Here is a 25,058-nt window from a genome sequence, read left to right as displayed (position 1 = left end):
GGGGGGGGGGGGATAACAGCAAATTAGGCCTCCGTTCAGCAAAGATATCCCTAGCCATCATCCGAGGACTATTTTTATAGCCCAGGGAAGCAGAAAGGAAGCACCAATGGATTTATTAAGTCAGGGACCATGCTAAACAAAGTCCGTTCTCCACACCACCTTATTTTTAACAATCCTATAAGATTGTCACCCTGAATACCCTCATTTTGAGACAAGGAAAGTGAGAATCAAGGTTCCAAGGATGTTGAGCAGAGCACTGGGAGAACTCATGTGTCTCACCCCAGAACCCCCAGAACGCTCAGAACCCCCAGAACGCTCAGAACCCCCAGAACTCCCAGAATGTCCAGAACCCCCAGAACAATCAGAACCCCCAGAACGCTCAGAACCCCCAGAACTCCCAGAACGTCCAGAATGCTCAGAACCCCCAGAACTCTCAGAACCCCCCAAACTCCCAGAACCCCCAGAATGCCCTTGAAGTCCAACAAAAACTCAATGAAGAGAAATGAACCTGTGAATCTCTTTGTTAATTATCTCATTTATTTATCTTTAAATTTTATTTTATGTGTGTGGGTGTTTTGCCTGCATGCCTATCTGCATCATATGCATGCCTGGTGCCTGCAGACCAGAAGAGGGCGTTGAACCCCCTGGGACTTGAGTTAAGAGGCCGGTAAGCATCCACGTAGGTGTTGTATGCTGTATTAAGAATTGAACCTCGGGAAGAGCAGCCAGTGTCCCCAACCACTGAGCCGTAGCTCCAGCCCCACACCTGTGAATCATAATGGACACTCTAGGATCAGTTCCTTAAGACCAACCAGAATGGCGATTGGACTTAAGGTTTCCCCCCTTTAATATACATTTAGATACTTTGCTTGAAATATAGTTCATTTGAAGACAATAGGCTTACCATTTTCCCTGATCTCCTACAGAGAAATCCATTTTCCATCCAATATTCAGCCTGAAACACACACGCACACACACACACACACACACACACACACACTGTACACACACACACACACTGTACACACACACACACTGTACACACACACACATTGTACACACACACACACACACACACACACACACACAGAGCGTCATTTCTTTTTAAAGATCCAATAAACTAGATTTGCTCTCCCCTAATACTAGTTCTTAAGCTCAGACAATTTTCTGAACTCCAGAGAGGATTGATTTTCCTCTCAGGTGATAACACATTTGGCAGTAGTAAACTGGGTCTCAAGAGAGGACATTCATTCTTGGTACCATTTATATACAGCAATATTTAGTAATCAGAGAATTCATCCTAGCAACTTAGACCCAAAATAGACATTTGAAGGAACCGCCTCCAAATATTTTTGCATTAGGATTATTTCTTAAGTGATAACTTATCTGTCTACCCTGAAGTACTGAACGGAGTCCGCGGGTGTTTTTCCCGGTGTAAGACAGAATAGGGGAGGTGGGATTGTGAGACACTCTGTTGTGGGGAGGCCAGATGGCAAAGAGAAAATTCCGCAACACACTGGAGTGTTGGTAGAGGGAAGGGCGTTCCAATCCAGACCCTGATGAAGGCCCTCCAACCAGGGGTGAGCCCAGCTGAGGACCTGCCACTGGTTAAGCTGGGCCAGACCGCTGCAGGGGCCAGTGCCCAGGTAGGGCGGGGTGACTAGAATCAGGCTTGGGGTGGGATTCAAGGAGAAGCGAAGGGACTGGGAAGTCAGGGTTGGCGAGGTGGGTTGGGTGAGCGCTCATCCCAACTCCGCCACTCAGATCGTCGGTGGAAAGACGCAAACGTTGCCCTCCCCGACCCTGGTCCGGTCCCTGCACCCCAGGGCTTTGGGAGCTGAGCGGGGACCCCCTCCCGGGCCGGCGTCGGGGTCCCCGCCGCTCCCCTCCCCCTCTCCCGCTGCGGCGGCGGCGCAGGGGACGGGAGGAGGGCCGGGCAGGGGCGGCAGCGGCGGCTGTCCCCTCCCACCTCCCGCCAGCGCGAGCTCCCCGGCGCCGCGCTCCCGCCGCAGCCGCGCTTCCCCGCTCCAGCGAGCGAGCGAGCGGGCGGGCGGGCGGGCGGGCGAGGCCAGCGCCGGGGCCGGGCGGCTTCTTTCTCGCCAGCGGCCGCGATGGCAGAGGCTGAGCGGGGCTGAGCCCGCCGCCGCCCGTCGCCCGCGGGCCCCCTCGAGTCCCTGCCATGGCGAAGCAGTACGATGTGCTGTTCCGGCTGCTGCTGATTGGGGACTCCGGGGTGGGCAAGACCTGCCTGCTGTGCCGCTTCACCGACAACGAGTTCCACTCCTCGCACATCTCCACCATCGGTAAGGGGCGGTGGCCCGGGGGCACCCCATCCTCCCTTCCCGGTACCTGCTTCTTCATCCCCAGCCCGGGAGGGATTGTGCGCCCCTCAAGGTGGAGACGGTGGGTGGCGCGGGAGGCTAGGGAGAGGGAGTACACCTAGGGGTGAGAGGTCCCCGGACTGGGGCTCTGAGCCTCTCCGTTCCTGCAGGTGAGGGGTACACGCTGCCTGCAACCAGGAACTAGGGGTGGGAGTTCAACCTTCCCCTCCGACCTGGGAAGACAGGGGCGGGTGTAGGCCAGAGTACCCCGGAGCTGGGGCAGTGAGACTCACTGCCAGTGAAGTGATATAACCACAGCTCCAGATGAAGAGAGGAGGAAAAGGGGGTCGGGGTGGAGACCAGTCAGTAAGTCCCTGAGGTAACCCTTAGTTTGGGGGTGATTCGATGTGGAGCCAGGATGGGAGTGGGCAGAGGGGGGAGACCTTGATCAGAGGGACGGAGTTTCCAGGGCAGTTGTGAAGGTAAAGCCACAAGACGCCTACCTGGAGGAGGGCAGAGATACAACAGTGCAGAGGCAGGAGGATGTGGGGGGAAGCTAGCGGCTGTTTTGAAGGAGGGTGAAGGAAGATCGGGAATGTTTATGTAGACCAGGGGGTCAGACCTTACACGGAGACAAAGGCCTGGTGACACCCTGGCAAGGCCAGGAGGGTCACTATTTGGAGAGTGAGTCAGTGGTCTCTCCTTCATGGTCAAGGGGTGGCCCTCTCTTCCAGGAGGGTTGACTTGAGTGCTCTCCACCCATATCTGATTCCAGGCTACGGGACTTGGTCGCCTCGGAAGTAGCCTTCTCATGGCTCCTGGCAGAAACTACCTGCCAGCTGCCTGATCATCCAGTAGGAATCCTGCTGCCTTCAGGGAGAGCTCCAGCCCTTAGCTTCTTCCTCTTGTCTCTCTCCCCCTCTTCACACTCCTCCCCCAACACACACGCCTTGCCAAGAGAGAAGGTGAGGGTAGTTGCTGCCGGGAGGAGCAGAGCCATGCTTGTAGGTAAGAGGCAAGCATTCTCAGGCATACCTGGAGCCCTCCTTTTGGGACAGCCTTGACTATGACTTACACTTCTGAGCGGCAGTGTCTCGTCTGTTGACTGGGTCTAATAAGGAGACCTTCCGGAGGAGTCATGTAGATTAAATGAATGAATGCTTGTAAAGCACTTAGCTTGAGTGTGACACTGGCCGGATTCTGGTTGTCTGTCTTATTAAGCTCTTAGGGTCTCCTTAGGTGCTTTGCTCTCATCAAGTCACGTGGAGCCAGAGAACAAACTTGTCCATATTTCTCCAGGGCACCAAAGCCAGCTCCTAAGAGATCCGGGAGCTTGGGTTGGACCACTGTTTGAATAAGAATCGTTTTTGCCGAGATGGGACGGGGACTGAGTGTTGCCTGAGAGAGGGTTGCCTGCCTCTCTGGAGGCCTCGGGGATGAGGTAGGGGTTGGGCAAAGTCATGGGAGTGAGGCAGGGAGTGGCTGAGGAGCCAGATGGGCTATGAGAGAGCTTGCAGGCTTGGGGGCAAAGGGCAACAGGTTACTTCTATGGAAACTTGCCCTGACTATCCTTTATCCTTGACAAGGGTCTGAGGCCAGGAGCTGTTGAACTATCTGCAGTGAGCCAAGGTGTGTGTGTGTGTGTGTGTGTGTGTGTGTGTGTGTGTGTGTGTCTGGATTTTGCCTGAAGAGCAGTAGTTGGCACCCTGCAGTCATGTTACAAGTCCTAGGAGTGACCTGGAGTTTTCCCTTTGAGGGCCTGACTGGTTCCCATCACTACAGAAGACCTCAGGACTCTTGCCTAGTGTGTGAGGAGTTGGCCTCCCCCAGGAGGCATATGCCCCCTTCTTCGGCAGAGGAATGAAGGAATCTGTTTCTGAAGTACCAAATGGCCCTGCAGAGGCTGTGCTTTCCATGAAAGAGAACCACCCCTCACCCCACACCTCTAACCACCAACCCTTGTCTTTCTGCCTTCTAACCTCCCCCAGCTGGCTGGCTTCTTCCAGCTGGTAGAACATAGATAGAGCACAGGACTTTCCCGGAAACTCTCTGGAGTGCACTACTTCGGGGGCAGTGGTGAGCCAGTGAGGTGCTTGGAATGCTTCCATAGCACTCCTATCCAAGCCTTGGCATACTGGCCTAGAACCTATTCCTGGAGTTTGTCCTCTGCCATCAGAAGATGGCCAGGTACCTCTTTCCACAGGATGCACAGACGCCTTAGGATTCTGAAGTCCACAGAAGACAAAGAAATCTGTCTTCCTTCACTCCAGCCCTTCAAAATCTGCCCCACTGGGTTTCTTAAGTGCTTTCTTATTTACAGCTGACGGAAGGCCTGTGCTTCTGCCTGTCTTGGCCACGCTTTCCAGCATTAACTACAATGGAAGGGAGAGAATTGGATGGTCCAGAGAAGCTGTTTCCTTAGGTGATTTGGAAAGTTTCCCAAGGAAGGGGCAGCCAGAAGACAAAGAGCTGAGGAAACGGGGGCTGCCAGCTCAGATTCATAATGCATCCATTAAGAAAACGTGTGTGCCCTGTATGCTAGGCTTGGGAGATTCCATACCGGACACTGAGCTAGGCATCGTTCCTCATTTGTTTTGTTTGTCTCAAGAATGGAGAAAATAAGGCAGTTAATTCACTGTGATTGCTGCTGAGATAAGAGTTCGGATTCTTGGCCCACATTGATATCATCTTGGCTGGTTCTTTGATAATTTCCTGTATATTCTACATAAGAGCCCGAGGCACTCCATGAGAGAACCAGCCGGGGAGACTGAGGTACCAATGTCATCTCCATCTTTCAACCCTGAAGCTAGGTCTGTACCATTCATTCTTTCCTTGCAGCCATGCTTCTAGGTGAGGGTTAGTGGGGAGCAGAGCAGCCAGAGCCTTAATGTTCCTGCAGTTTCCCGATAAGACTATCTCATCTGGTAAATGTAATGGAGTATTCCCATGAAGGCCCATGCTAGGCATTTTAGTGACATTACTCTTTAGTGACTCTACTCTTTCCTGCTTATAGAAGGCTCAGATCTAGTTGAGGAAGCAAGACATGGGCGATAAAGAGCTATTGCCAAAATGAGATAACACCCGAAAGTACTTGGTGAAGCACTCTTCAGATAGATTGGGATGGACGACAGTGTGCCACTGCTCTCAGTAAAGGTCTTGTGGTCCTTCTTCCCGTAAGCCGTGCCCGAGGCAGCCGAGGAGAGACTCAATGAGAGCTGCTGTAGCTACTGGAGGTTAGAAAGGGAGTGGTCCCTGTGGGTTCCATCAGGCAGGAAGGCTGAGGCTGGGCGCTGCAGTGTGGGTTGCCTGTGGGTGGGCTCCTGCAGTGGAAGGGAGCAGAAGGAAGCCCGCGAGCACAGATAACAGAGGTGCGAAGTGAGTGGGTGTCCATGGGACTCTGGGCAGTCTGGCTGCAGCAGAAGGGATTTTTTAGGAGAGAGAACATTCCTCTGTTCTGCTCTGTCTCCTAAACCTTAAGTGATTGGAGAGTGAGGCCAAAGCATATGCCTCTTTGGGCAAGGCCAAGCATCATCTCTAGTAAATGTAGGGCCCGATTAGCAGAGGCCATCAAGGGCCTAGCAATAGGAGGAAGATTTTTTTTTTCTTTTCTTTCTTTCTTTCTTTCTTTCTTTTTTTTTTTTAAAGCAAAATACTGAAGATGTTATCTGGAGTTGGGAGCCCAGCACTCAGGAGGCAGAGGCAGGCAGATCTCTATGAATTCGAGGCTAGCCTGGTCTACAGAGCTAGTTGCAGGATAGCCAGGGCTACACAAAGAAACCCTGTCTCAAAACACCAATAATAATAATAATAATAATAATAATAATAATAATAATAAAGAAGAAGATGTTATCTGGGGGAGGTGAGGACCTGAAGGCCCATCCAGGATGTGCTGCTGCTGCAGTTAAGAGGAACCACTCAGCTCTCCTCCATTCCTCTGGGACCAAGCAGAGGCCTGCACATTCACCTTTATGATCTGGTTTCCTCTCTTGAATAGGAAGTGCCCCCAACCATTAGCCTGGCAGTAAGAGCATCATGTGACCTGTGCTGCCTGGTCCTGCAGGGAGCCTTGGTTTGTGGATGTTTGTGTTCAGGCATCCCCTTTCTGGAGTGTTCTGCTAGTGTGAGGGGGTTTCCCAGGGCTTGCTTCCTTGCTCCTTCTGGACCTTTTGTTTGAAAAGCCACCCTCAGGCTTCTTGGTTTGTGAGTGTGGAGAGGCTGTGGCTTCTGTCTGGTTGGACTGGTCCAGCGGCTTCCACTCGAGGCTGTTTTCTCTTGCTGCAGCCACCTGCCTTAAGAAGTTAACTGGAACTGGGGTTGGGGGTTTAGCTCAGTGGTAGAGTGCTTGCCTAGCAAGCACAACGCCCTGGGTTCGAGCCTCAGCTGAAAAAAAAGAAAGTTAACTGGAACTGGATCTGATTGCCTAAGGCAGGTGCTGGTGGGGGACCAACAGGAGGAAGAACCGGGATCGCTAGACCTGAGCCTGGCCCTAAGTGACCTGATGACCCTGGGCAAATGTTTAGGTGCTGCGACCCCGGAATCTGCAGGTTTCTAGCCTGACAAGCTGAGTACAAAGCCAGTGAGGGTCTTTGTGCTCCATGGCTTTGTTGGATTTTAGCGGATCCAGGGCAGCCTGAGACCCGTCTCCCTCCACCCTGTTCCCCCAGGCCTTGTAGAAAGAAAGGGAGATAAAAAGCACTTGGTAGAATGGAAACGGCACAGGCAATGACCTGCACAGTCTCCATTGCCTTGCCTGCCCTGAGTCCTTCAAACACTCACTTGATCCCAGCGCTTAGTTCTGCAGTTCTAAGCAGAAGAACCTTTCTTAATGGTTGCCTTGGAGATTATAGAGGTTAATAGGCCCAACGCACTTGGGAGAGTCCTCCATAAAATCGTAGCTGCTGTCACTTATTATTCCTAGCTCATAAGAGTGTTATGGAGATGTGTAAACAGTCGGTAATGTGCTATGACGTCATCCTGCCCGTCACTGGAAGACTCGATCATTTGGAACCTATTTTGCATATGTCGTGTGTATGTACAGGTATGTGCAGGCCAGAGGTCAGCCTCGGATGTCATTCCTCAGAATACCCACCTTGGTTTTTGAGGCAAGGCTCTCTCCTCAGGGCCTGGGGCTTCACTGATTCAGCGAGGCTTGCTAGCCAGGGAGCCCAATCTATCTGTCTCTGCCTTTTCAGCACTGGGATTCCAGGCATGTGCTGCCCCACCTGGCCTTCTGCCTGGATGCTGGAGATGGAACTCGGGTCCCCAGGCTTGTGTGGTCTGTGTTTTACCGACTGAGCTATTTCCCTGGCCCTTCTGGGCACCATTTATTGAACAACCAACCACGATGTGTCAGGCATTATGCTAGAGCTGGGGGTACAGTGCTAAATGAGTGGGGAGAAAGCAGGGAGCTGTGTGACATCCTGGGGTGCAGGCTCAGTGTGTTTGGGGTGCAGGCTCAGTGCATTGGACCTCCGTTCCACTACTCCCAGACACTAGCAATGTCTCTAAAGGAAGAGTATAAGTAAGGCTGTACAACAGAGTTGGGTAGCCCAGGAGGACAAATGTGGCTCTGCCTCAGGCTGGGGCCCCTACCAGGCATCACTCTCTCTCAGCCACCTATTTCCCCACCCCGTTCCTTTCTCCTTTTGACACAGGCACAGACTCAGTCTCCCACCCTCTCCCCAAAGGACATCATCCCTGGAAAGAACACAGCTGAGACCCGCAGAAGGTCCTGCTGATCTGCACATCTGTACCACAGGCACAGATCTGCTGGCTCACCCACGGCTTTGAGTACCCCATTTCTCTCCTGCCTCCCTGCACTCCCGGTTTCTTCCTCTTCCTCCTCCTTCCTCTGCATCAGACAATTTGGTAATGAGGTTTATAACACAAAAGTCAATATTTGGCCATTACCCTACTATCCTGGTCGCCAGGTCTTCTCAGAGGGCCTCCTTCTGTAGTCTAATACTTATACCTGTTTTCCTTGCAAAACTGCTACTTTCCTGAACAACCTCTGGCTTCTCCTTGGCTTTTGTGCCTGCTCAGTGAGTTCAGTCCAAGAGGGTCCAGGGCTTCCTCCCCATTTAATTCCTTCTGCTGGGGAGGTAGGAGTTAATTATCCACCCTAGTTTGGAAAAATGTTACAAGTGATGCCATCTTCCCCGCAGGTGAGCCATACTCCAGCCATTCCCTTTCAGTTCTTCCAGACTGGCTTTGGGCAGGCCCTCTATCCCAGAAATCCCTTCAAAGGCTACCTAAGGGAACCTGTCTCCTGCAAGCCAAAGAGCAGAGGACCTCCCCTGCCCCAAAAGAGGGCTCTGCTTCCTCTGCACATCCCTTGAGGGAAGTCTGGGACTGAGGACTGAGGAAGCCAGATGGGGACCAGTAGGATGGGTCTGAGTTCCACCCTTGTACTGCCATTTCGATGGAGATTTCCTGAGAACTCTGCAGTGGGGCACCAGGATCTAGACAGAAGGCCAGCCGTTGGCTTTGAAATGTGGCCTATTCCCTGACTGCTCTTCCCTGATTAAAATTGTCTCTTGGCTGTTCTTTGCTCCTGGCAGACACTGTATCCATTCATGTATTCATCCACTCACTTCCCCATTCATTTTTTTTCTTGCGTGTATTCAACTTCGTTGAATATTATTTAATGAATCTCCCTTTCTGCCAGGCAAAGAGAAGACAAACTCATAAGATGATGCTCTGCCTTCTAGGAGTTCACAGGGTCATTGGGAGCCAGGCTTCCCGACAACCAGGATGTTACCGTGTGACAAGGACAGGATAGAATGTCAATGTCCTAATGCTTTGAACTCATGGAGAAGGGTGTCCCTCCTGGCGCATGTGGATAAGGCTTTGCAGGAGCGACATTTGAGCAGATCTTGAAGGCTAAGTCAGTTCCTCCTGGGACAGGGGTCAGGGTAAGGTGCTGGAGGAAGCAGGACCAGCAGGACCATACCATAACCTTACCTGGCTGTGTGTCTGGAGGCCCAGTCCTTTCCACTGAGGCTGGATTGGTTAGGGTCAGAGCCTCTGTGTGTGTGTGTGTGTGTGTGTGTGTGTGTGTGTGTGTGTGTGTGTACATGTGTTCACACACATGTGAGGGTCCCCATAAGACCCAACAAGATGTAAGAGTCTTGCATGTTTTCTGACTTTGTGACAAGGAAAGGAAAATGTTACCCCTTATTCTCTTTCTTTCCCAAGAACTGTGAGCTTGAGTTGGACCAAGACAGACTCCTGCCTGCAGATGCCTGTTGCTTCCTCTGCCTGGATCGCTGATCCTTTAGCTCTCTCTGTTGTACACCCTTGACACTGACACCTCCACCCAGATACCACCTGGCTTGAGAGAATTCCTCTCAGTGGCCCGCTTTTAGTGGCTTGTGACTCTTCTCCCTCTAACCCACCCGGCTTCTTTTTTTTTGGTTTTTCGAGACAGGGTTTCTCGGTGTAGCTTGGCACCTTTCCTGGAACTCGCTTTGTAGACCAGGCTGGCCTCGAACTCACAGAGAGCCGCCTGGCTCTGCCACCCCAGTGTTGGGATTAAAAGCGTGCGCCACCACCTCCTGGCTCCACCCGGCTTCTTGACCCTCATTACCCTCTGAAATCACGCCTTGGTTGCTTTCCTCAGCGTCTGTCCATCCACTCTAGTAGAATGAGTGCACTCAGAGCTCCAGGCTGTTTGTAGGTTCATTGCCTACTTCAGTGAGCTTAGTTCCTGACACAGTAAGCGTGTATGAACTGTTTATTTGAACAAATGAATGAATGCGTTTTCCTAGAGGACTCTTCCCCGGGACAGTCAAAAGGTAGTATTGGCTTTGGGGGACTCAGAAAACAGTGAGAAACTCAGTAGCCAGGCATGGGTAGGGCTGCGAGAGGAAGTGAGGAAGACTTCCGCAAGGGTGAGCCGTTTGCGGTAGCTTCCAGCTCTTTTGCTCTGGCACGTTCCACGGGCGACATCAGACATTTTAAAGAAGGATGCGGTGGCTCCCATGATCTCCATGTGAGCGGAGTTCTCTGGGCAATACAAGGGTGAGGGGTTGGTAGTCTAGACTAAAGTTAGTGTTGCTTGTTTACCAGGATTCCAGGGGTGAAATGATGCCCATCAGCTCAGCCAGGCTGCCAGAGTGACCTTGCTAGACCATGTTAACAGCCAGGGAGCCCTGGAGTAAGAACTTTCTTGGACTCAGGCCCTGGGACCATATATGGTCCAGTCTCATGAGGCCCTGTGTTTGACAGGGAGCCTTCCACTACCTGTTAAAAGACCCTAGGCTCGTAGGTTCCCAAAGACTGAGTCTTTAAGCTTTCAAGTGGAAGGAAAGGCCTCCAGTTATGATCATGGTCTACCACCCCTTTCTAATTTTTTTACTTAAAAAATTTTTTTAATAGCAGGTGAGATGGCTCAGTGGGTAAAGGTACCTGCTGCCAAGCCTGCTGACCCAAGTGTGGTTACTGGGAACACATGGTAGGAGAGAACTGACTTCTGTAAGGTGTCCTCCAACTTACACACACATACACACACACACTCATGCATGTGTACTATGGCACACATGGGTATTCATACATACACACACACAAAATAAGTATGTAATACAAAATTTAATCAATTATTATTGGTGTGTGTTAGAGGACACACAAGTGTGTGCATGTGTTTGAGCTTTAAAACAGAACAGCCAGAGTAACATTGTGAGACTTCCAGAACTTTCAGTGGATAGAAATCTGAATCAGAGGCTTCGAGTCCAGGGCTCTGGAGGTTAAAACACAGACTTGAAGTAAGTTAGAGGATCAGGATTCTGTCTAGACCAGGGCACCTTCTTTTGTTTCTGCTTCCTGACACATCCAGAGGAAGGCGGTATGATGGTGACTAATGCATTTGCTTTGAGGTCTGTGTGCACCTTTTCCTCAGAACAAAGCCAGAGTGAGGGACGGTCTGCAGTTCCACAGAGGAGAAAGTCAGTCAGCATGTGGTCCAGGACAGAGTGAAGTAAGAGTCACCAGACAGAAGCAGAAGGATGCAAGTGACAGGTTGGGACACAACGTTCTCACCCTTTCCCTGGAACGATTGTGTGTGAGGGCCTTTGTCTTGAATCCTCTCTTGGCTCAGCCTCTGAGCTCTCCCTGTATTTTATTCTTGATCTCACATGCCTCTCAGTGGTGGGGGTGGCATTATTAGTCTCCTGAGGAGTTTTTTTACTCACAGGGAGGTTTGGGGTTTTTGTTTGTTTGTTTGATTTGGTTTGATGTTTTTGGTTTTTTGAGACAGGCTTTCTCTGTGTAACAGCCCTGGCTATCCTGGAACTTGCTTTGTAGATGAGACTGGCCTTGAACTCATAGAGATCCACCTGCTTCTGCCTCCTGAGTGCTGGGATTAAGGGCAAAGGTGTGTGCCACCACTGCCAGGCTGAGAGGGAGTTTTGAAATGGGGATTACTATGATGCCTATATGGCATCAGGCAGCCACCTCCCCACTGAGTCTGCCTCTATCTAAAGCCTGTTTCAGTGTTGATCAGGGTGACCTGTTTGGAAGTGACCTCCTGATAGAACCTGTAGGAACGGCACATGCCCAGCACACACCAGTATCATACCAGAGTAGAGAATGAGGGCATTCACGGGACTGATGCTTGGTAACTGGAGCCGGCATGGCTCCAGAGATTGGGTGTCTGCCTTGGGTTTCAGTTGTATTAAGTTATTCCGTACGTGGCATCTCATTGCTCATGAAAAGGCTCAGGTCACGCTGCTGGTCCTTTAGGCTATGGTTGATCATGGTGATAACATTCGGCATCCAGAGACAGCCCTGTTTCCAGTCAAGCATGTGACATTGGTAGACAGGCAGGCTGGCACCTGATATTAACCCATGAGGTGCCGGACAGAGGGAGGCAGCTACTGATACCCATAGGCACAGCTTAGCTTTGTCAGACTCTGGGGATCCCCTGGGTTCCATGGTTGGTGGTCTTTGCTTTGCCTAGAGCTCTACTCTGTTTCCCTTTTTCTCTAGCTTCCTGGAGTTCTTTCTGTTGCCCGGGCGATAACTCTTTGTTTATTGTCTGGTTTGCTTTTTGTGATGAGACACTAACCAAAAGCAACTTGGGGGAAGGAAAGGGTTTACGTGGCTTACACTTCCAGGTCACAATCCATCACTGGGGGAATACAGGGCAAGCACTCAAGCAGTTACTGAAGCAGAATCATGGAGGGATGTCGCTTCCCGATTGGCTCACTGGCTCATGCCCAGTTAGCTTTCTTATACAGCCCAGAACCCACTTGCGTAGGGATGGTGCTGCCCACGGTGGGCTGGGCCCTCCCACATCTACCGCCAGTTAAAAGAGTCTTTTACAGACATGGCCACAGGACAATCTGAACAAGGCAAATCTCCAGCCGAGGTCCCCTCTTCCCAGGTGACTCTGGGTTGTGTCAAGTTGAAAAGCAAATAAACAGACTAACCAGGACAGTTGCCGTTCTCCTTCTCTAGAGGAGATTGGTGAGGTCCTCAGCCAGCATTTCATAAAGCCCCAGGCCGGATCCTGTTAGGGGTGTATAGATGATCTCATGCTCTTCCCAGGAATCTTCTGACATTGGGCTTGTCCTCCTCCACTGAACAGGTGAGGGAGCCCAAGGTCTAGAGAGATTAACCAGCACTCCCGTGACCACACGGTAACTAGAGAGGAGAGCCGAATTGGAAAATGAACTTTGATCTCCCATTGTGTTCTTAATGCAGTCCCTGCACATGCTTCTGAGGGCTGCCCTTGTCAACGTCTGCAGTGGGTGGGAAGAGTCCCGGATAAGTCCTGTTGCTTTCTTTCTTTCTTTCTTTCTTTCTTTCTTTCTTTCTTTCTTTCTTTCTTTCTTTCTTTCTTTCCTTTTTGTTGTTTTGTTTTGTTTTGAAACAGGGTTTCTCTGTGTAGCTTTGGTGCCTTTCCTGGATCTCGCTCTGTAGACAGGCTGTCCTTGAACTCACAGAGATCCGCCTGGCTCTGCCTCCCGAGTGCTGGAATTAAAGGCGTGAGCCACCACCACACCACCACCACCCCCCCCCCCACCCCGGCCCTGTTGCTTTCTTTCTACAGTCTTCATCTTCACTGCTAGACAAGAGAGCCTGCAAGCCATTAGGATTGATTTTGGAGCCAAGTAAGCACCAGGCCTGTCTCTTGTCCTGTCCTTGTGTCACCTCAGATGTCGGTGCCCAGAGAAGAGCCTAGGCTGTCTTTCCAGTCACTGATGGCTGTACTATCTATCACCGCGCTCTGGCCTGGCAGTCTCTGGAAGGTACTGTGGTGGACGGATGTGCCATGCAGGCTAGGGGCCATGCAGCCAGGACCCAGCAGGAAGAGAGGAGGCCTGAGGTTCCCTAGGTCACAGCCACATGGTGAGGGCAGCACCGTCCACAGTCACCCTGTGCCTGGCATTGTTAGATGGCAGGAAACATGCCTCTGTTCTTGAGTCACAGGCTCATATGTGTCCTTCGCTATGCTCTCTGGGTCATGGGCTTTATTCCCGGTGCCGCGCTGACACACAGGCCAAGACTTAAAAAGCGAAGCAATCAACAACCGTAAGGACAAAACGTCTTAAACACAAAGTGTGTTCTCTGGCCCTTAGGTGCTTTCTATCTAGATAGGGCTTGAAGGCAGCTGTAGGAGGCAAGTAAAGGGAGGAAACATTGTTTTTTAAACTCTTTCTTCCAAATGCCATGGTTGAAGCATTGCCTACCAGCGTGGGAAGCCATTAGACAGCAGTGAGCAGTCACAGGCAGTGACTCCTTTGGAAGTCCCGAGACACTCGCAGATATCACGAAGAAAAATGGCCTGAACTTGGAGCCTGGTCAGAGCTGAACCGCAATACCATGATATAGCACGGCCAACCCCAGCTCCAGCCAGTGTGTTCCCGAAGCAGCTCTGCTCCTCTCTAGCACCTCCCCCCTCCCTGTTCCTCCTGAGATGACCTAGAGAAGCCTTCTGCTTCACTGGGAGGAAGCTGGCTGGCTTCTTTCAAAGAGATGTCTCAAGAGTTGGGTTGTCTCTACCGGCCTTGAACTGCTGAGCTCAAGCAGTTCCCTGCCTCAGCTTCCCGAGCCGCTGAGACCACAGGAGTGTGTGTTACTATGTCAGTTTGGAGAGGGTTGGCCCGAAGTTAGTTAGCTACCCCTCTTTGCCCTTTCAGTGGCTCAGTCAGGAGCTACCTCTCCACAGAGAGCACATTGCACCCAAAACTGATTCCTTGAGCAGAGGCTATGGATCTGCAGCTTTAGCCAGAAAGGACACTGGCTGTGACAGGCACCACGATGGTCAGCAGCTGGCTTGGTTTTGAGTACTGGGTTGGGAGAAGCCCCATCTGCCTGATTCTTTTCTCCTAGGGTCCCCAAAACTTGGGTTGGATCTCGGCAGAGGTGGATTGTTTCTTTACCCTGCTGTAACCTATCATTTAGGGACACAGAAGTGTTTCAGTCAGGCTGATGAATTATTGGAGTCATTAACTATCTCAAAGAACAAAGGGTTCCCTGAAGATATTATAGTGGATGTTAATGAGGGGTGCAATAACAAAGAACCTTTGACTGGTAATTTATTTATTTCTTTTGGTTTTTTTGAGACAGAGTTTCTCTGTGTAGCCCTGACTGTCCTGGAATTTGCTCTGTAGTAGACCAGGCTGGCCTCCAACTTGGAGATCCTCCTGTCTCTGCGCCCCCAGCACTGGGATTAAGGGCGTGCATCACCACCACTTGGCTTGACCGGTACTTTATAAACAACAGAAATGTATAGTTCTGGGGACTGGGAAGTCTAAAATCAAGGTGTGAGCAGATTCACTGTCTGCTGAGGACTCTCTCTGCTACAAAGATGGCTCCTTCGAGCTTTGTTCTCCTGTGGCAGAAGGCCAAAGAGACTCACAAACTTCCCAGGGTCTCTTTTATTGTTTTAGAATTTATTTTATTGTCATTGTATTGTTTTGTGTTCATGTAGACTTGACTGACCCAGAGCTCACTATGTAGACCAGGCTGACTTCAAACTTATCCTTCGTCTACCTACTACCTCTGCCTCCCCAGCGCTGGGATTAAAGGTATGCATCTCTTTTATAAGGACACTAATCTCAGTTATGAGGACCCTTGTCCCATATGATCTAATTACCTTGCCAAGGCCATCTCCCAACACCACTGCATTCCAGCAAGTGAAGAGCAATGGAGTGTGAGCACTCAGACCACAGCAAGGGGCTTGCTCCTTCATGCCCACTTCCTCAAGTCTGAGTGTCTCAAACTATCCGAGTAAGTGTAAACGAAGAAGCAACCTGATTCCTCAGCCTCAAAGAGTTGGAAGCCACTGGCTGAGTCAAGAGCAGCCTAGGCAGACTTCAAGAGACAGGTTTTTCCAGTTCTGACTCAGCTATAGGACACGTGGGGGGGGGCATGAATAGATTGGTCTCTCTGTGCCTTACAATAGCAAGCTCCACACCTACGTGCTTCCCTGGGATTCTGTAGCTAAGAGACACTTTTTTATAAAGACAAGTGTTAATAAGAGCCTTAGGTGTGGTTCTGCCTGAGGATTGGCTAGTTCAGCACACGTAATATTTGACAGGTCTGGGCCCTGAGAATTTGCATCTCAATGCTCCCTCATGAGGTCCTTACCACTAGTTTGAGAGACTCTTGATGAAATCCCTTTTGTGTTGGGTCCTCAGGTTTACGGACCCAGAGCTTCCAGGATCCTTGTTTGTAGAGGGAAGGTAGACATTTCAGTATCTTTTCTGTTGCTCTGATGAAACACCATGACCCACACACCTTATAGACGGAAGGGTTTGTTTAGCTTATGGTTCCGGAGGGACAGGAGTCCATCATGGTAAGTAGCAGACTGGTGGCTGGGGGCTCACATCTTGAACTGCAAGCAGGAAGCAGAGAGAGAGAGAGAGATGGCGTCAGGCCGTGAAAACTTCACGCCCACACAAATGGCATATTTCCTGCAACTAGGCCATGCCTCCTAAGGCAACAGCACCACCAAGTGGGAAGCAAGCATTCAAACATCTGAGCCTGTGGGGAACGTTCTCATTGGAGTCACAGTAGGAATAGGCACTGCAGTGAGTTAGGGGGTATACACCCATTGTTTAGTTATGCCCCACGGCAAACCTCTGGAGGCAAGTGGTATTCTCATTCCACAGGTAAGAAGGGAATCTGGGAGAAATGACTTTCCTATTGTCGGACATTAAGTGCCCAACTCAAGATTCAGACCCTGGTCTTTCTGACTCCAGGGCTGACTAACGTCGCTTCCCCTATGTTATGTTCTCAGACTTCCCTCTAGCTAACTTCCTGCCATACTCTACACCAGTACTTCTCAACCTGTGGGTCTCCCACCCTTTGGGAGTCATATGACCCTTTCACAGGGGTCACCTAAGACCGTTGGGAAGGCACAGATCCTTACATTACGATTCATAACAGTAGCAGGATTACAGTTAGGAAGTGGCAATGGAAATAATTTGGGGGTCACCACAGCACGAGGAGCTGTATTAAAGGGTCACAGCCTTAGGAAGGTGGAGAACCGCTGCTCTACACAGTGCTGTTAAGAATATAGTTTCCAGGTCTTACTTAAAGTATGACTTAGAAGATTTTAGGCCAGTCAAGGTACCTATTTTTTTTTTCTTTTCCTATTGGGGGGGTATTTTTATTTATTTATTTATTTATTATTTGGAAGTGGGGGCTTTTTGAGACAGGGTTTTTCTGTGTAGCTTTGGAGCCTGTCCTGGAACTCGTTCTGTTGACCAGGCTGGCCTCGAACTCACAGAGATCTACCTGCCTCTGCCTCCCGAGTGCTGGGATTAAAGGTGTGCGCCACCATTGCCTGGCTCTTTTCCTTAATTTTTCTTGTTCATGTTTGAATATAGCTGCATTAAAGTGAAAAGAGAAAAAGTCTCTGGGGAATTCTAAATTTAGCCAAGGTTCTGCAGAGTACACACTGAGAGAGACTACCCGTGCAGCCTTCCTTGACGGTTCAGGTGCAAAGCTTTTGAGCCACATGGCTGCCAAACTTAAGATGTATGGGAATCTTCTGGGAGCTGGTTGAAACAGACTGCTGGGCCTCACATCTCTGGGGTTCTGATTCTCCAAGTCTGAGGCAGGACCCAGGCACCTGCCTTTCAAAGTTCAAGATGATGCTATAAGGCTGCAAGTCCTGGAATACACATTGGAGACTGTTGTCCTAAGAGCTTGCCGATGAAGGTACAATCCATGGACCCTGAGGCTTGATACAACTCCTCAGGCTTCGTCTCATACCTCTTGAATTCAAATCTGTGTGCATCTTAACACTGCCTTGGAGAGGCCAGACAGGAGCAAACCTCGGGGTGGAGGTAGATGGAGAATGTCCCTTCTTCCTAAGAGATGCAAATGCAGTAACATGAAGGAGCTTGTGTTAGGATGAGCAGGAGGGTGGACCACTGAGAGACAGAGGATGGAGGACTCTTCTGTAAGGAAGGAAGAGAGATGGTAGGCCTGAGAGGTAGGCTGTGGAGAGACATTCTGTTGGCAGTCAACATGAGGAGAGGGCGCACAGGGGCTGAAACCTTCAGGAGGGAGGACAGTCCCACGAGGATGTGACAGGTGGGACACATCTGAATAAATAGCTGGCTGAGCAGCCAATAGGGCTGAGTCCCCAACAAGGGACTCCGTCAGGGTAGTGTTTTGATTCTGTCTTGCAATAGAAAACAAAAACCAAAAAACCCCAGCAGCCGTGCAGGATAGAGCAAGGTTCGGGGTCAGCACAGGGCACTGCAGACCAGGGTCCCTTTGATAGGATAGATACAATGGGAATTCTGGGGTGTGTGGGGACATAGAGAAGAAGGAGTGAGTACATGCCACTGGAGATTCGTGGGCTATTTCATCTTTATATAAGGAAAGGGTGGGAAAAATCCTTCAGAAGCCATGGACTGTTCCTTCCCTCATATATGAATGCATGTGAATACACGCAGCGGGAGCCCCTGATGTCTCAGACATATGAAAACAAGTCTGGGCATGGCTAGGCTGCAGTGCCTTGAGGGGAGATTGCTGGGGACCCCAGAACTGCCCGGTCTTGACTCCCGCCCATGCAGCTCCAAAGCGAGGGAGAGCTGAACGGGAATCAGGCTCCTGCACGCGCTCCTGTGAATGCCACATCAGCTTGTCTCTTCTATCCCTTCTAACGGCTGTCACACTGTTCCCTCCCTCCCTCTCCCACAAGGAAAAAGTCCCCTCAGCATTGGAAGCTCCCCTTTCAAGGACTCGCAGGAAAGCAGGAAATGAAACACAGTGAAGACCTCTCTCTTAGTTTACGGTTTTGGCACTGACAGAATCACGTGGCAACCACAGGCGGGAAGCAGAAGGAGATGGACGTTCCTGCTTGCCTTCCCATTTTTATTCAGCTTAGGACCCCAAACCCTGAAATGGCATCACCCACATTTGGGTTGACTCGTCCTACCTCAGTTGACAGAATCTAGAGACTCCCTCAAAGGCACTCCTAGAGGCTTGTGACTCTAGATCCTGTCAAGTGGACAATATTAACCATCACCTCTTCCATGTGGAGCTCACGTGCTAACACATGACTCCCCTCACTCCCCCAGGAAGCAATGGTGCAGGGGGTAGCACCATTCCAGCATCAAACAAGACTGTTGGAAACTTGATCCATGCTGTGCCAACCTCAGGCCGGTTGCATCTGGGCCTGTGTTTCCTTCCTACGCACCCCTGGAAGGGAAGGGACCATGTGTCATCATTGCTATGGCCACGTTGAGAGCCAGACCTGTGCAGGGCACAAAGGAAATAGACATTCAGGAATAGAGGCAATTAGACCGCCTATCTCCTTCTCTCCTGGGACTACTATGAGCAAGACATGTTCTTGTCGAGGCTATGAGGGTGAGTAAGGTTTATCATAAGGAAAATTTTCTGTTCCTTCTTGTAAGAAGGGACCATACTTTGAAATAACAAGAACTTCTTGATTACCTCCCAGGTCAGGTTCTGAGGAGAAGCCAATTCCTTATAACTGTTTGTCCAAGGAAGCAGGCTGCTGCCTCCCACCAGGACCAGGTGTCCCTCTCCTTTCATCCTCTTCCTCTTCGTCACCCTTTCTCTTTATGTAGGGACCAATGCCATTTGGAAAAGTACAGCTGGGTAGGTATGAATCAGCTCAGGCAGGCGACAAATGATTCACATCTGACCGACTTGATTTAGTTCAGGTCTTCCATTCTGAAGCCTTTTCTCCCTTCTAATTAAATGATGATTGCTCTTGGTGGTGGGTGGGAAGAGGCTGACTGTGATGTCTGTACTGGTGGAAGCTGGGGACAGGAGAGATAAGGGAACGTGCTCTCCTGCTTGGCAAAGCCCAGGTGTGGCGGTAGAATGGAGGTGGTGTTGGAGACGCTGGCACCCTTGAGACCTTCTGGGTGCAGCTGGTGACAGATAGTCCATAATCACACCTTTCCCTTGTTCCCCAGCTGAAGACTGTGGATTATGATACCCTGTGACCTGCTTTCAGAAAATACATGGACCCGTCGATTTACTCCATTAGACCCAGCTCTTGAATCACTGGGGCTGGGAAAAGGCATGGTGATCCAAGCATCTCTCCTTCTCTTGTCAGCATGCACAATTAAGCCTGCTGCTGCTGCTGCTGCTGCTGCTGCTGCTGCTGCTGCCTTCTCTTATTGTAGATTTCCTCAGATGTCTCTGCTCTGGGTCCTTCGATCTGCTGGGACTGGCAGCTAGCTCCTCAGAGCCTTGGGCCGAGGAACCCGAGAACTCTGGGCTTCCTGTGCCGTCCTGCCGCTTCCTTCCATCAGCTGACAGAGAGGCTTTGTGCATCTGCTGCAGGTCACACACTGCCCCGGGTCAATGATGGCTGTAGTGGAGTGTCTCGGGCCAGCGCTGCGTCCCTCAGGGTCTTCTCAGCAATCAGAAGATAATTTGTGGTGTTCCCACTCTTTACTGCTGAGGAAATGGAAGCTATGAGTTGAATGAACACCCCATCCAAAGCCCTGGATGCCTCTTTAGGGTCAGTTTAGCGTTAAAATGTTAGAGAAGGTGCGCGCTTCAGGGCGCCTCTTGGTCACATGAAGCCAAAGTGAAACCCCTTCCACATGGGTGTCCAGGGCCTTCTTCTTGGGAACCCTTCCTGAGATGCTTGCTCTCTCCAGGTGTCGACTTTAAGATGAAGACCATCGAAGTGGACGGCATCAAAGTTCGGATACAGATTTGGTGAGTTGGGCAGGGGGAGGAGGAGGAGGCGGGTAGAGAAGGGAGGACTCTGAGCTGCGTCTGAGTGCCACTGCCGGCTTTGTAAAATTCTCTTAAGCTTCACCTGGGATAACTGGGGAGATACCTCAGTGAAGAGTGAGATCAGAAACTCCTATCCCTTGTTCTATGACCCTTCATCCTAGCAAACTATGGGACGGATGAGAAATCACCAAAGGGAAGGGGTTAGGAAAAATAAGTGCCGTGAACTCATCTCTGAATCGGGCCCTCTGGAGCTGTCCCACTGTGGCTAAACCTGGAAAGCATCACTCTCTGACTTAGATTCAGACTGTTTTTTTCAGAAGGCCTCAGTACTACATGGTGCAGTTTCCACTACTGGCCACCAGGGGCTGCTGTGGCTTTCTGGCCTAAAGGTCTTGGAAGCCCTTACCAAGTTTATGATGTTACTTCCCAATCCTAGAATGCCATGGGAACTGTCTTTAGCGATGCCCTGGGTACTGGGTGTGTGACAGATCCTCCCATCTGGCCAAGCATGGCCACAGTGGCTGAGTTCTGGGGAGCTGTCTAAGGCTCAGTCTGGTTGTGGGTCCTGAGAAGTAGCCGAGTCCCTGCTGGCCTTTCCTGTGCCCATACTGAGGACCAGACCTCTCACTGCAGACTCAGGTGTGTTTGGATACTCTTGAGGGTTAGAGAAGTACTAAGTCTTCACCCTCAAGTCCCCCAGCTTTTCCTCCCTCATCTTCTGTCCCCATGGTCCCTTCTCTAAGGGATTGGCTTTCTCTTGCAGGGACACAGCAGGGCAGGAGAGGTACCAGACCATCACAAAACAGTACTATCGGCGGGCCCAGGTGAGCCACCATTTCAGGGTTAGGACTGGGGAGCTGCTGTCCACACTTGTAACACTGGGTGTTTGAGATGCCCGTATCACTGAACCCGGAAGCAGGGCCCTCAGACAGCCTGCTGGGGAAACTCTGTCTTTCGCTATTTGTTCCTCAGTTACCCACAGACCACTTACTGAATCTGGGTTCTTCACTCTCACACACAATCTCCACCCTCGACCCTTTACCCCAAGCCATGGACCCAGGTCAAACCATGCAGTGCCTTCTTGTCTAAGAATTCCATGATGGGCCTATGAACATCTGAGGGGAAGGCAGCGTGGCTGCATGCTGAGAGGCCCTCGTTGCACACAGAGAAGGGAGAGTGGGCTGAACATGTAAGGACCACCAGTCTGGCCCCATGACTGTATATTCTACTCTGTGTGTCTCACTCCCCCCCCCCCTCTCTTTCTCAGGGAATATTTTTAGTCTATGACATTAGCAGTGAGCGCTCTTACCAGCACATCATGAAGTGGGTCAGTGACGTGGATGAGGTAGGAGATACTGCTGCACTGATGGGATGGGGGAAGGGTGCCTTAGGGAAAGGCAAAACAGGGGCTTTGGGGTAAAACGAGCTCTCGGGGTTGGCAAAAGGTTACAGCTTCGGATAGAGACCTCTGGGCGAGTGGTGTGGAAAAGCGAACCTTCCACGCTCTTATGTACGCACTGCGCCCTGCTAGGCTCCCATAGCCATGTCTTTCTTGGACAAGCATTAGTCCCAGGATGGCCTCATGGGTAGCTTCGTTCTCAAAACTTCAGGTCCAGATGGAATTACCTCAGGTCCAGATGGAATTACAAGTCTGGGCTACTAGACCTGCTCCTGCACATGGTGGAGCCTTGGCAAGCCATTGCAGCTCCCTGGGTCCCCAATTCTTCATCTGTCAAGTAAAGGCTAGACAAAGTCCAGTGTCCTTGGCAGTTCAGACATCATTTGTTCAACCCAATGAGGCATCTGTATTAGCATCTTCTACCCTAAACTGTCCCTGTGACATTCTTGGGGTGGCTGTGGTATTAGAGTCCCCATGACACTCCGTTCCCAGACTCACAAGGGAAGCTGAGAAGTACAGATAGTACCAAGCCCTTTATATGGTGGCTTCCCTAGTCTTGAATCTCTGGGACAAAATATATAAAAGTTAGAGATAGCAAAAACCAATCAACAGCAGTAGTAGCAAAATCGCAATGTTCTATAACAAAAGTTATAAATTGTTTATCTCTGGCATTTTGCATTTAATATTTTTAGATCAAGGCTAACTGATGGTTGAAATTGTGAAAAACAAAAAAAAAAAACCACAGATGGGGGGGTAGGGGTTCCTGTACCCTGGGAGCCTGCTGTCTGTATCCAGTCAGCCTGCTTGCTGTCCTCAGGATTCTTGAACTTGGTGGTTTGGAGGCCAGAGGAGGCTGTATGGGGGAGCAGGGAATGAAGAGGTGCACTCACTTAGGTCTGCCTCCATTTGTCCTTAGTACGCACCAGAAGGAGTCCAGAAGATCCTCATAGGGAATAAGGCCGATGAAGAGCAGAAACGGCAGGTGGGGAGAGAGCAGGGGCAGCAGGTACGTGAAGGCTCGCTCTTTGGGGGCTTCTCTGGTACTTGCTGAGCCTGTCCTGAGAGCAGGGAGCCAGGAGCGCACTCACCGTCACCCGGCCCCCTACACAGCCAGCTGACATTTATGAGAGTTTGTTTTCTAGTTCTCAGGACAATGACCAGGGGTCCACATGGTGGGGAGAGACCTCTTAGGTAGCACCTCTAGCAGGTCCAAGGCTCCTTAAACAGGATTAGGATCACCTCTGTGACAGTGATGAGGAAGCGAGTTGCCGACATCTCTAACAGACTCTGCACAGCTGATGTTTCGCAGTAAGGGAGGGGGCTCCCCCTCCACCCCCTCCACCCCTCCACGCCCTGACTTCCCGACTCCACATGCCTGGAAAGGGTGACAATGAAAAGTCCCCAAGGAGACAAGCCACAGGGCAGAGAGGGTCAAAGCATATCCGAGGGTGCGGGGAGACCATACTCCCACACGACAGAAAGACTGAGGCAAGAGTCATCGCGCACTCCGAGCGCCTAGAGAGTTTTTCTCTTCCTCTCCAGTCAAGAGCATTCCATTAGTCCTTAGAATAACATTGATCTTGGGGGGAGACGTAACAAATAATACAATGTCATTAAAATGTGAAAGTGGAGACAGACCCTACAGGGCTAACTGTTTTTTACTGAGCACTGCACACGGGGCACTGTGGGAAGTGCTGTTCGCTGTGTGGCCCGTTTAATCATTCTATAAGCCTCGATGCAGACACATTCCCCTTTAATAGAGGATGGCGCTGGGGCTTGGAGAGAATGGAAATAGAAACTTGCTCTGGGTTTTACAGCTCCCGGGTGGCATCTTGGCACCTAGACTGGCTTCATTGCACTCAGGGCCCGTGTTTCTTATGTTTATGCCATGTGCTGTTGTCTGTGTCCTGATGTAGTGGTGTATGTGTGCGTGCGTGCATGGCGTGCGTGTGTGTGTGTATATGTGTGTGTGTGTGTGTGTGTGTGTGTGTGTGTGTGTGTGTATGTGTGTGCGCGCGCAGACTTGGATGAGATGGGTGTATTGGTGGAATAGCTTGTCCCAGTCTTAGAAAGGGCCCCCAGTTTCCCACCCAAGCCATCATCATGTCAATGCAGCATGCATCGAGAGTGCCACGGCAGGAGCACACACCACGCGGTTCGGGCCTCCCATCCCTCACTGACTCTCTTTCAGAAATGCCCTTGTCTTGCAGCTGGCTAAGGAGTATGGCATGGACTTCTACGAAACAAGTGCCTGCACCAACCTCAACATTAAAGAGGTGAGAACTCTGGGGACAGCTGCAAGACGGGGAGGATGGGAAGGGATGGCAGAATAGGAGCCCAGCTAAGGCGGGAGACCCCTTCCGCCCTGGGCAGTTCCAGGGTAACCGGAAGCAGAGAAGCGGACGCTGGACTGACTGACTTGTGCCCCTTGCCTTCCCAGTCCTTCACTCGGCTGACGGAGCTGGTGCTGCAGGCCCACAGGAAGGAGCTGGATGGTCTGCGAACACGGGCCAGCAATGAGTTAGCGCTGGCGGAGCTGGAGGAAGAGGAAGGCAAACCTGAGGGCCCGGCGAACTCTTCAAAGACCTGCTGGTGCTGAGGGTCCTGTGTGGAGTGCCCCCCGCAACTCCCTCCCTCAGGAGGTCCGTGGAAGCAGGGGAGCCTGGGCTTTGCCCACTGCTGTCCTTCCATTTGATGACCCTGTTGAAAACCAGTAGCTGCTACTCCCCTGCCTGGCCCCGTGAGCAGCTCTGCTGTGGCCTCTGAGCAGCCTGTGCCCCCGGCCCCTCTATCCTGGAGTGGGAACCTTCAGCCTGTTCCCCAGCCACAGGCCGGCTGTGATCCCACAATGTGCTGCGGCCAACTCACCACCGGAAGCTCCTGGGACAATGGTCAAGGCTGGAGTCAAGGCCACTTAAAGACTCATTTCTTAGTGCATCTCGTGTGTTCTGCTTCTCTCTTCTTTCTACCCTTTCTGCACCCACTTCCCTCCAGTGTATTTTACATCCGTGTCTCTCCTCCTTTGCCTGTGTGTCCTGCTGAGTGGCTGCTCATGCCCTTCCTTCCTCCCTCCCTCCCTCCCTCCTTCCTTCCCTCCTGACTCGGCCTAAGGGAATGGACCAGGCTCTGCCCCAGGGAAGATGACCCCC

The 25,058-nt window shown here is 51.2% G+C and overlaps 1 protein-coding gene across 1 annotated transcript; it reads left to right on the top strand.

Annotated features, from left to right (window-relative positions):
* The first annotated feature begins 1,707 nt into the window (after nucleotides 1-1,707).
* Rab15 (RAB15, member RAS oncogene family) lies at nucleotides 1,708-24,846 on the top strand. Its single transcript, XM_036206133.1, has 7 exons — nucleotides 1,708-2,303; nucleotides 20,429-20,489; nucleotides 21,274-21,334; nucleotides 21,778-21,855; nucleotides 22,826-22,915; nucleotides 24,120-24,185; nucleotides 24,350-24,846. The coding sequence occupies exons 1-7, from the start codon at nucleotides 2,180-2,182 to the stop codon at nucleotides 24,506-24,508; spliced, it is 639 nt and encodes a 212-aa protein (XP_036062026.1). The 5' UTR covers nucleotides 1,708-2,179; the 3' UTR covers nucleotides 24,509-24,846.
* Nucleotides 24,847-25,058: the final 212 nt, after the last annotated feature.

The sequence above is a fragment of the Onychomys torridus genome, chromosome 14, assembly GCF_903995425.1.
Source record: "Onychomys torridus chromosome 14, mOncTor1.1, whole genome shotgun sequence".
In the NCBI taxonomy this organism is placed as follows: domain Eukaryota; kingdom Metazoa; phylum Chordata; class Mammalia; order Rodentia; family Cricetidae; genus Onychomys; species Onychomys torridus.
Note: the sequence above shows the minus strand (reverse complement) of the source record. Positions and strands in the feature narration are given on the sequence as shown.